Below are 12,294 nucleotides of genomic sequence, written 5' to 3'. Positions count from 1 at the left end.
TCTCTGGGTCAGGATTCCTTGGAAAAGATGGTAGAGATTGTGGCTCCCCTTCCTGGGGAAGCAAGGGGACAGGGAGAAGGAACGGCAACAGTGAAATGACACTTTGTCCCACTGACTCCATTGTGGGCTTGGCTGCTCCCTCTGAGGGTAAAGGGCAAGGAGAATAAACCCACCACGAAGACAAGGTGGGCGAGAAACAGGGGCATCTCAGCCACGGCACTGCAGGCCGGGATGGGGAGACTGGCCCGAGACCCTATCTCTCTAAAAGGCCATCCTGCTGTCTATACTTGGACAAAGGAATGACCAGCAACCTAGACCCAGCCGCCAAGAACACCCGCCACATTTTACATACAGTTTCATCGAGCTCCCAGGCCCTCCTGAAGCTTATCTGTGCATCCCTTATAGCCTCAAAGCCCCCAGTTTCAAAATTCTCACTTTTTTAAAGGTAAGAGGAGACTGAGTCTGTACCACAGAGCAAACGTGACAAACGCCAGACCTTTCCATTCACGGAGAAGCCTGTGAACACGAAGTTGATGTCCCCGCCCTTCGTGCAGATGTCGCTGACACCATCCACGTACAGCTCCACGGTGGTCGGCTCTGCGCAATGACAGGGGGGCCGGGGGTGGGGGACAGGACACAAAAGCAAGTTGAGTTCTGGGACAGGATAAACTGTCACGTAAAACATATTGCACTGCTTAACTTTCACTGTATTCATTTCTGAGCCACTCACGTGGCTGGAAATCCAAAGGTAGGAGGAGGAGGGGAAAGTCTCCCGCCCCCACCCCAGAGGGAACCAGGGTTGAGAGTATAAGATACGTTTACAACAGTCTCACAGCTGAGTTGTATCTCAGAGTCCCATGGAAAATCTAGTGAGCGCCAGAAACTTTTATTTACTGAACACCTCCCAGAGACCAGCCACTAAGCTAGGTGCACTTAGCCCTGACAACTATCTCAGAGGGAGGCAGTAACACTGCAGTAACACTGCAGCTGATTGAGAGGTAAACTGAGGCACGGAAAGGTGAAGGATTCTCCTAAAATCACAGAGCTCCTGAGGGACAGAGCCCATTCTCAAATCCAAAAGTCTGGCTCCAGATCTGACTCCTGATCGAGTACATGGGTTCAGCCACATTATACCAAGACCATAAACTCCAGGGTCCATAGTAAACAGGTGGACTGGAAGTCAGCAGAGGCCAAGTATTGACTGAGGCAAATGGAAAAAACCAGACAGCTTCCACCCACTATTGCCGCATGACCTGGTGCTGCCCGAGCTTCCAAGTTCTCACGAAAAACTGAAAATCTGGGTCTTACCTGCTGTGTCCCGATTTTTCAGTATCAGCAACCAATTCAAGGAAATTAAAAATAACTGAAGAGTTCATCACAATATGGGTTAAAGTTGAGTTTTTAAAAAGTTAGGAAGAATGTGAAGTGATAGGTAGAGAAAAAAAAATGGACAAATCGAGAGAATTTCAGGGGAATTCCCTGGCAGTCCAGTGGCTAGGACTCTGCACTCCCACTGCCAAGGTCCCAGGTTTAATCCCTGGTCAGGGAACTAAGATTCCACATGTTGTGCAGTGCAGCCAAAAAAAAAAAAGAGGTAATTTTTAAAAAAGAGAACGTCATGTAAAATAAAGAATTACACACACACACACAGGGGAAGATGTCAGTGAAAAAATGGATAAATCCTTTATCAGGCACCTCACAAAAGAGAATATCCAAATGGCCAGTACACATATGAAAAAGTGTTCAATCTCATGGACCATCAGGAAATGCAAATTGAGACCGCAATGAGTGGCTGAAACCGCTCCACCATCAGGACGCTAAGATGAAAGAGACTGACAGCCGGTGTTGGTGAGGATGTAGGGGACTGAACTCTTACACCCGGCGGCTAGAGAAAGCTCTGCAACATCCACTCTGGCGGTCCAGAAATCTCTACTAGGGCTGGATTACATGTACAAAGTCTACTGCCCAGCAGTTCCACCCTGGTATATATTAGTACTCAACAGGAACGGAGACACGTGTGCACCGCAAGATTCACAGGAGTAATCAGGATGTTCACAGGAGCCCTGCTCTCAGTGGCCAAAATCGGGACACGACCCAACTGCCCACCAAGAGCAGAGGGGTAAATCACTTGCCAGTCACACAGAAATCGAATGAACTAATACAGTAACACACAGGAAGGATGAATCCTGTGAACAAGGTCGAGAGAAAGAAACCAGCCGCAAAACTGAACCTTGGATGATTCCATTTACATGAAGTTCAAAACAGGTAAAATAATCTATCATTTTAGGTCAGGCAGGGCAGTTCGTAAGCACCTGGGGTGGGGCACTTCTGGGAGTTGGTCAGGTTCTGTCTCATCTAGGTGGTGGTTATGTGTCTTCATTTTGTTGAACTTCATTGCCTGATACCTCTGTGATGAGAATTTCTGAACCCAAGAGAATTGGGTTCTATCCCTGAGTCACGAAGATCCCCTGGAGGAGAGCATGGCAACCCACTCCAGTATTCTTGGGTGGAGAATCCCATGGACAGAGCAGCCTGGTGGGCCACAGCCCATGGGTCGCACAGAGTTGGACGTGACTGAAGTGACTTAGCACACATGCACACACACATGCTATGATTCAATTAACAAGCTTATCAAAAGAAAAAGAACTGACAAGAAGGGAGGGGATTCAAACAAAACACTTTGGCAGTGTGACCTCTCTGGCCAGGGCTTGGCTGTGACTCCCCTCCAGTTTCTGGACCCCGGCTGTGACCTGAGGAAGAGCTTTGTCTCCCAGATGTAGGTCGCTGCCTCTGTGACAGCAGGGACTCAATTCTTCCTCCCCTAACTCACAGGCGGACCTGGTAGGAGCAACTGGGCCCCCTTTCTCCCCTCAAGCTACAGAACTGGGATCACACACCCACCTCTACAAAAATTTCCAGGCTCTGCTCTGCAAAAATATCAGCCACACCATAGTAGAACCCTATCTTCTGATCAACCCCACTTTCGCTCCTCCAGCGGTGCTAACTGACACTCACCTCAGGGAAGTTTGGAGCTTTTTTGTGGATGTGTGCAGAAAGACTGCTTTTAAGAGTTGGACGCAACTGAGCATGTATGCACACATTTGAAGAGTTGTGTCCAACTCTTTGAGACCCCATGGACTGTAGCCCACCAGGCTCCTCAATCCGTGGGATTCCCCAGGCAAGAACACTGGAGTGGATTGCCATTTCCTCCTCCAAGGGATCTTCCTGACCCAGGGATCGAACCCATGTCTCTTGCATCTCCTGCACTGGCAGGTGGAGGCTTCACCAATGAGCCGTCTGGGAGCCTGATGGATGCTGACCCAGCGGAAAGAACTCGTCCAAAGTTGCCACAGAGCTGGTAAGGCCCCAACGTTGCCAGATCTTCTGATTTCTTCAGTAGATCTGGATTTTTATGTCAAATTTCACAGTGTTTAATATTACCATTAATTCGCTAAAAAAAGCTTATTAAAAAAACACTGAGGGGGCTAAGAAAGAAGCCATCCCAGGCCAGAAGTCAAGTCCCTACTCCTGGCCCCTGTAGTCATCAAGTTCTACTGGCACTTAATGAATGAAGCTGCAGAAACGGAGTTTCCTGTGATGTACAAGAAAAGATGCCTATTTCAAGAAACAAGACAGAAAACCTTAGGATAGATCGAAAGTAAATCCAATCTACTCTAAAGTAACAGGGATGGAGGAGTTTAAAAAAACAACCCTCTTACACACTAGAAATGAATCCTTCATATTTTAACCATCTCGGCACTCCATCAGTTTAATATTCAGCATACAGCCTAATCCCTTACAAAGTATACCTGGTTATTTGTTAACTTACCAAAACTCCACCCTAGAGGAGGCTCAATCTTCAGAATGAAATCTCCCTATGAGGCGGAAAAAAAAAAATCAATGCAGAAGACTAAGAACTGATGACCTTTCAACTTTTAACTTAGTTTAGTACAATCATGTAATGTAGAATTTTCACACCTGGAATAGAATTCCAAGTGTAAACTTTGCGCTCATAAATGGTAGTGGGCTTTTGACTCCCTACCAGTGTGGCAAGTTCAACCCCAGAAACTCCTACTTAATCCAGCAAAGAGTTAGAGACACCGTATTCAGCCACTCCTGGTCTTTCAATACCAAACATTCTACTGTCTCATGTTAACCCTTCACCTTAAGTCTGCCAGGGTCAGCTAGATCTTTAGAAACTAAAGCCAATTCTTAAAACAAGATTTTATTCATACACCCTTGAGTAAAGGGTTCCTTGAGAATGATTTAGAAAAAAAAAAAACAGATTTCAATATCAACTAGTCCGCCTCTAGAAAACAATCTTATGTATTATGTAAAGATATAAGTTCAAGAATATTTATCTCTGTGTTGTTAGTAATAACTTTTGTAACTTCTTGTGTTTATCTACATTTCCACATAAAAAGATGAAATATTGGGAGGATGGGGGGTAGGAATACAGGCATGCATGGATATCCATCTCTGAGCACATGGGTGTGCATGTCTGCATATATGCACATGCATGTATATTCTTGGGTATCCGTACAACTCTAAATACTGAGAAAGCCATCTGCTAGCATACACACTGAAACTTTTATCAGAAGTCATCACTACAGAGGGAGAGGGGACTTGGGGACAAAAGATAAAATCTACTTCATATACTTCTAAAAAAAACCTTGATTTTTTCCCCCACAATACTCATGAATGCACACATTACTTGCATAATATTTTTTAAAAATTATCCATTTGTCTGTTTCCTGGCTGTGCTGGGTCTTCACTGCTGTGCGTGGGCTTGCTCTAGTGGCAGCAAGCAGGGGCTCCTCCCCCAGTCCCCAGTGTTCTCACTCCCGTGACCTCTCCCGTTGCGGAGCACAGGCTCAGTAGTCGTGGCACACGAGCTTAGCTGCCCCGCGGCACGTGGGATCCTTCGGGAAGAGGGATCAAACCTGCATCCCCTCCACTGGCAGGGAAGCCCTGTATAATACTTTTTAACAATGTTTTAACCCGCTTGCAAGTAGTAATAGGAAGTTCTATTAAGTCCGGGTTTCTCAGACTTGGAATCACTGACATTTTCCCTGACCTGCACAGCCTGGCAGCCTGTTTAACCCCATTCTTGGCCTCCAAGCAGGAGATAATGAACCACCCTCCCTCACGGTTGTAACAACCAAAATGTCTCTAGACATTGCCAAGTATCCCTGGAGACATTGAGAATCACTGCTATTCAATCAAGCCAGTACATAAGCCGTCACCCTCACAGTTTGGCCAGAATTGCCATATTCCGCTTATAACTTACAAAACAGAGGTGTATTTGCTCCCTTGGGAAAGCCACTTTCCCAGTTAGCGCAGCCCCGTGGGCCACACTGACAACCTCCCACCATAAACCACTAACGTGCTCTCTCCGCTTACCTTATCATACAAGGGGATCATAAAGTAACCATTGTTAGGGGCACAGTCTGTCTGGTATTTCAAAGTCCCATGTTTGGTGTACAACTTTATCTAGAAAGGAAAGAGAAGTCATGATATCACCGTTGAGAATTAGCTACATACAATGAACCTGAATGGATTCAGTCAAAATGCATTTGCTGAGGACCTACTATACGAAGCTGCTAACAATGGGCATTATAGACAGAGGGAAATAAGACAAAGTATCCCAAGTAATGGGATTTGCTATTTTTCAGGTTAGAAACTAGCCTTAAAAGTTGTACTTTTCAATGCTTTTCAGTGTATTTTAGTGTCTGTCTCTATGTCGTTTTGGGGTCTAAAACCAACTTTGCTGTTAGTAAGGGGCTTGTTAAAATGCAATTCCTGGGGAGGGTAGGATTGGAAATTTGGGACTACCAGAAGCAAGCTACTGTATATATAGGATGGATAAAAAACAAGGTACTGTTGAATAGCACAAGGAACTATATTCAATATCCTGCAATAAACCTCAATGAAAAAGAATGTGAAAAAGAATGTATTACATGTATAACTGAATCACTCTGCTGTACAACAGGGACTAAACACAACGCTGTAAATCAACCATATTTCATTTTCTTTTTTTAAAATACCTTAAAAAAATGCAATTCCTAAACTCCACTTCTGTTTCTAAAACAGAGGGTCTAAGGTGAGGGCCAGAGATCTGTATAATGAACCCCAAAATATTAATACTTGGAGTAACATCCATCTAAAGACTTTCAATGTTAATAATCTGTGACTATGACACGAAAATGACAGAACCCAGCCATACCAGCTAAGATGATGTGGAAAGCACCAAATTTACAACGTGTGTGCTTAGGAAAGGAACACTGGGAAATCACGTGTAGACTGCAGGCTCGCCGTGGGCAGTGACCTCGGCTGACACTTCGTGGTGCCTGGGCCAGTGTCTTATGTAGTGTAAATACTCCATAAATACCCCACCTTATTCTCAGGCCAAAAAGAAATTCGGATGCATGCACTTAAAGCAGGGGCTGAAGATCCACCTGTCCAGAGGGGCCAGGGAACTCCCATCAATGGGCATTCATCTCAAAGGGGACAGGACTGCTACTTAACCCAAGCCAAGATTTGCAACCCAAAGATTAGCTGGCTTTCCAGAGAAATCAGGAATGCAGTTTTTAATGTGAAACCTCCTAACTGTTAAAGAATTAGCAATCAATACAGTTTTTCTTTTTTAGGTACTTTGCTCTGTTCACTGAACTGTGGTACCCAGCAGGGACAAGGCTTCAGAATACGCTGGGGCTCATGCAACAGTTACTAACTGAATGAATATGATGGAAAAATACCCAGAAGGGAAGAAGGATGGAGAGGACTGAGGTAGTTTTACTGGGACACAGAAAACACAACCAAGAAATGACTGTAAAATATCTTATTTACATTTATTCTGCAAAGCACAGGTCAGGACACAGAATGACAGGATACATTATGTGTATGAAACACTGGATTTCATAATCAGAAGTGAAGAAAGAATGAATTTCTCAGGCCATCTGGACAGGCAGCCCTAGGGCTCAGGGAACATACTTCATACTAGGTCACAAAACCTGCCCTCCACTCTCACAGTCACTATTAAGTGCTCGGGGTGGGAGTGTCCCTAATGCTCTAAACTTTTCTCCTGAAGCCCCAGGGAGCTACAAGTTGCAAAGCTTTTCAAGACAGCTTCTGGAATGCCCTGTGCCCACAGCCCAGGAGGTGGCATGGCCCCCAGAGATCCCAGAAGCCTTGCCACTGCCAGTGGGTAGATCCATTAAACACTTGACTTCTTTTTATAAATATATATATATATTTTTTTTTTCTGATGTGGACCATTTTTGAAGTCGTTATTGAATTTGTTACAATATTTCTTCTGCTATTTATGTTCTGGTTATTTATTTCCCACTGGGTGTGTGGGATCTTAGTTCCCCGACAAGGGATTGAACCCCCTGCATTGAAAGGTGAACTCTAAACCATCAGACCTCCAAGGAAGTCCCATGCCTGACTTCTTAAGACCAAAAATGATGGAGAAGCCACAGACACAGGGGTCTTGAAGGTGATGAGTAACTTCTTTGGGAAATATATGATGCTGGGCTCTGCGGTCTCTCTCCCAACACCATGCTACAGGAACAAAAATTGGGACTTGGAGCAAGGCTAAGTCAAAGAGCTGTTAGAATCTACTTCCGATTCCTCCCCCAATTCCCAGGAACCTGCTTTGTAGGAACATACTGGTTCAACTCTTCACCACAGCCCTCCAGCTACTCAAGCAGACTGCCTTTAGGGTCTTGGTCCCCACTCCCTCCTCTCTGGCATCTCCCAGCATCTTTCTTTTCTCTCTCTCAAATTCCCTTCTTTTGACTCATCATCAGTAACTACCCTCCTAAAATAGAGGCCAGCCCTCCCTGGGGTCCCTTCCTATCTGTCCTGCAAGTAATCTTCTATGCCCACTTCCATCTATCTCCCTTCCTCTTCACAAAAGCTTTATGGGTCATAATTCCACTGGGATAATAACTATCTAACTGAAGAGAGCTTTGCAACTTAATAAAAAGACTTCTACAGAAATCTCTTGTGTAATTCCAATAACTACCCAGCAATCAGGGCACTGACAACTCTTCATTATGGGAGGAAAGGGTCCCAATGGGGGAACCAGGGAGATTAAAAATAGTTTCCCAGCCCCAGAGATGCCAATAGACAGTAACTGGGTCATGATCTCTGGGATGAGAATTCATGCTCCTTTAAAGCTTCCCAGAGGGTAGGAGGAATGGTAGATTAGAATTTGGGGGGAACTCAGTGTTGTGGGGGTTAAGACTTGTGGTCTCTAGGTTCTGGAATATATGTTTCAGGAAATCTGAGTTTCAGCAGGTTTGGGTTCCTGGGGGTTTGAGGATCTGGGGTCTGCGTTCTGCTGAGACTGGGTTTTAAGAGACCTGGGGCCTGCATTGTGGGGATCTGGAGTTTGCCTTCTGAAGTATCTGGGGTCTCGATCTGGAGGATCCTTAGTTTTGTGTGACCTAACAAAAGTTATAAACCATTATCATCGTCACCAGAAATGTCCTTCACACCCTTATGCACACACCTTCAGAGCTCCGCCCCCCTCAACCCCGTAGCTGACCCCAAGATAAGAAGAACCCCACTCCAGCGCTAGTGGGGAGGAGACCAGCGGAGGGCCCGCAGAAAGCAGCGCCTCTGAAGAGGAAAGGGCTCCCAGAACGCGGGGAGTTGCGGGGAGGGCTGGTGGCAGCCGCCTGGGAGGCGAGGCCACCGCGGCTCGGCGAGGCTGTGCGCCTGGCCCCGGGTCACACACCGAGCTCCGGGCCGCGGGGCGGGCACTCACCTCAATGAGCGAGTAGTTGATCTCCACGTCCGACTTGACGAAGCCCCCGCAACCCACCACGATGTCCTCGGAGCCGCGCGCCGGCTCTACCCCGCTCAGCAGCAGCAGAACGGTGGCGGCCACCACCGCCAGCCCGGGTGGCCCCATAGCCCGGCGCCCCCGCATGGCCGGGCCTCCGCAGCCTGAACCTCCGCAGGCCTCCAGGTCCCGCCCCTCACACCGCACGCTGCCGCCGGCTTCCTCCTCTGCGGGCAACCGACAGCCCAGTCCCCACCCCCGCCCCCCCCTCCCCCGCCGCGACCGCGCATGCGCGTCCCGCCCCCACGGCCAGGCCCCCAGCCAAAATAACTACGGTGCAAGCTCAGCAATGAAAGGAGACCATTGGTGCCCTCTGGAGGCCAGGAGGACTCCGCGCACCGTCTGGCAGGTGCAGTTGCAAGGTGCGGGTGTACACGCATAAACTGCAAAGTTGAATTTCGTAGTTTCCTAGTTTGGAATTAGGAATTTGGAATTCCAAATCCCTTACTGTGGAATTCAATAGCACTGAAACTGGAAATGACGAGAGACTATTGATCGAAGTATCCAACAAATTTCCCGAATCTATTTGACCCGAAAGTTTCACAAGTGATGTATAATCTCAAACCCTTTTTAGGGATTTGTGTCGATTGGTGCAACTTTCCATGATAAATGATCAATTAACTTTTTTTTTAAAGCAAAACATGTCGTTTAAGCTCAGCATAATGTTTAAATTTTATTTAATCCCACCTCTAGTAACATTTTTTTTTTCCTCTAGTAACATTTGTATAGAAACAAACTGAGGATTTTTCCCCAGGAAGCAAGAGATGCATGCAGTTTGACTTACTTTGAACCAGCTCTGTGAGGCAATGCATGAAAATCATCTGAAAGCATCTGTCTGAATCAGTTCAAAAATCAGCATGTTATATTTTGTCTCAAGACTGAATGTATACCATAATGTAGATGAACTACAAGTCACCATATCAAAATAGACAAAAACTGCTCTTCCGACCAGATGTTTGAAATTCTTCCATTTCACTCCTTAAGAAAATCAAGTGCTTTTATTTTGATAGTTTTTATACCTTGATCCTAAATGATGAAGTAAAGAGATTTCCCACTGAAATCTGCCACTATGGTTAAGACTCAAGCACTACACAGTATGAATCACAATGATTTTAAACTACACAGTGGCTACAATGGAAGGATACATCCACTAGAGGATCTCAGCCATAAGCACATCTGATTTCTCTCACTCTTCATTCTCATTCCAAATACAGTGAGACTCTCAACTGTTTGATTATAAAGAGAAACCATTTAGGTAATTGTTTATTTTTTGGAGGTTCACTATTTATCATTACAATCAAAACAAATGTTTCCATTTATGTTTCCTAACATAATTCCCTGGTTTGTCTTAGCAAACCACCAGGGGACTGAAAGTCATCAATCAGGAAGTGCTTGACCTATGGAATCATCTTACTTTACAGATGAGAAACCAAGGCCCAGAGAGGGACGGGGATTTATCTAGGGTTGGGGGCTTCCCTGCTGATTCAGTCAATAAAGTATCTGCCTGCAATGCAGGAGACCTGGGTTCTATCTTTGGGTCAGAAAGATCCCCTAGAGAAGGAAATGGCAACCCACTCCAGTATTCTTGCCAGAGAAATCCTACGGACAGAGGAGCCTGATGGGCTACAATCCATGGGGTTGCAATAGTCGGACATGACTTAGCGACTAAACCACCACCAGCAGGGCTCAGCCCTCATCCATGTGCTGCTCAGAGAGCTGGAAAGTTGGCTCTGGGGCATCTGAGTTCTGTTCTTGGCTCACCTGGCTGATTTCCTCTGTGCTTCCTGCCTTCCTGACCATCCCCCCTCAAACCTTCATCATTTCGCTCAAATTCATCTTCATATATACAAAGAAATAAAGAACTAGGACCGTGGCAACGCCAGTTGTAATGGGGATTTTGGGGGGGGGTGCTCAAGCCGCCCCACAATTTCCATCAGCCTTCACCAAAACTACCTCAAATAAACAAAGATGATCGGAATATAAACAGCAGACCTGCCACACTCAGCTTCAAGAAAAATTCTTGAGTTTTTGCATCCCTGCTCTTCCAGAAGACCCAGGCAGGAAGACAGCTGAAAGCATACTGCCGGGGCCCAAGAAGAGGGTTGGGGAATCTCAGGAAAGAAAGGGGAGAAACGACCAGGAAGCCCCGTGCTGTGGAGGCCCTGAAAAAGGCAAGAGAAAGGAAGACACCGAAGTAGCAGTGCAGCCTGGAGAGTGCAAAGGATTTGAATTCTTCACTCAAACTGAGCACCTGTTCTTGTCTGTCTGAAAAAGCTGAGTCTTTTATTCCTGTCTTGAAAGAGAATACATGGTCATTGCAAAGGATAGAAAATAGAAAAGGGAAGGGAAAGAAAAACAAAAGAAAATTAGGAGTCCCATGACCACTGCTTTAGTGCATTGCCATCTTTTTGTCTATACATATATGTTAAAAGTCATTTCCCAAAAGAACCTGTGGCTAGGGTTACACCTCGCTTTAAGACCCAGAAGAAAAAGGTAAATGACTTGACTTCATTTCCCACTTTCCCTAAGTTAAGTATATACTATTTTTTTTCTTTGCACACGTATCGTAAACTATTTTGTATTATAATCTTTTTTTTTTCTCGCTTAGCATTCAGTAACCATATTTCCGTATTAAACCTACTTCTTCAATGGCACTTTGCAACACTTCTCAGTAACCTAGGGATGAAAAATACTACGAATGCTAATAAAAGTTAACTCTGATTGAACATTTGCAGTGTGCCAAACACTCTGCTAGACGTTTTATTAGTAATCTTAAAATCTTCCCACCATCCTAGAGGCAGACAGGGTCGGTCTCACTGAGGGGGCTGCGGCTCCAACCTTAACCCGGGGTCCTCCCATCCCCCCATTCCGCAGGTCGCTGGACTTGTGCACACCTGTCGGGTTCGTTTATCTAGATAAATTCCTGGAATTGCTGATCCACAGATTTCGGGAACTTCGGGATGACACTTGCGCCAGGGGGAGAGGGGATGATATGCAGACATTACCGCACTTTCTGGGGCTCCGGGACCCCCTCCCTCGCCGCCCTGAGCGGCCGCCCTGAGCGCCCCTCCACCTCGCCTCGCTTCACCCCTCCGCGCCCCACCCCCGCCGCCCGGCCGGACCTTGCCCCCGGCCTCGCCATCCGCGAGCTCGAATCCCCGCCCCTTCCCCCGGCCGGAACGCGGCCGAGGAAGCCGTCCAGGGACCCACCGACAGGCCGACAGACAGACGGACGGACGGCGCCCGATGGCCGGGCCAGGCGAGCCCTGCACGGGCCCGGGGGTGAGTACACCCCCCGAGAGTGCAGCGCACTCTCCTTCTCCGGCTGGCTCGAGAGATCTCTTGGACAGATCTCTCTCGGACTGCGATCCAGGGGAGGGGCGGATCCCCGGCAGGGTAACAGACCTGCCAGACTAACAGCAGGACTGGCCGACCTCCTT

The 12,294-nt window shown here is 46.7% G+C and overlaps 2 protein-coding genes across 2 annotated transcripts in view; one reads left to right on the top strand and one right to left on the bottom strand.

Annotated features, from left to right (window-relative positions):
• The window catches only part of LOC122701456 (nodal modulator 1), a 55,786-nt gene extending 46,711 nt beyond the window's left edge, over nt 1–9,075 (bottom strand). The window contains exons 1-4 of the mRNA XM_043914407.1: nt 8,777–9,075; nt 5,404–5,493; nt 3,830–3,875; nt 497–597 (exon numbers count right to left, since the gene is read on the bottom strand). Of these exons, the coding sequence (XP_043770342.1) occupies nt 497–597; nt 3,830–3,875; nt 5,404–5,493; nt 8,777–8,941 (402 nt within the window). The 5' untranslated portion in view covers nt 8,942–9,075. The remainder of the gene's footprint in view (nt 1–496; nt 598–3,829; nt 3,876–5,403; nt 5,494–8,776) is intronic.
• A 2,797-nt stretch (nt 9,076–11,872) lies between these two features.
• The window catches only part of ABCC6 (ATP binding cassette subfamily C member 6), a 64,541-nt gene continuing 64,119 nt past the window's right edge, over nt 11,873–12,294 (top strand). Inside the window, exon 1 of the mRNA XM_043914406.1 lies at nt 11,873–12,136. Within this exon, the coding sequence (XP_043770341.1) occupies nt 12,101–12,136 (36 nt within the window). The 5' untranslated portion in view covers nt 11,873–12,100. The remainder of the gene's footprint in view (nt 12,137–12,294) is intronic.

This window comes from Cervus elaphus, chromosome 10, assembly GCF_910594005.1.
Source record: "Cervus elaphus chromosome 10, mCerEla1.1, whole genome shotgun sequence".
Classification (NCBI taxonomy): Eukaryota; Metazoa; Chordata; class Mammalia; order Artiodactyla; family Cervidae; genus Cervus; species Cervus elaphus.
Note: the sequence above shows the minus strand (reverse complement) of the source record. Positions and strands in the feature narration are given on the sequence as shown.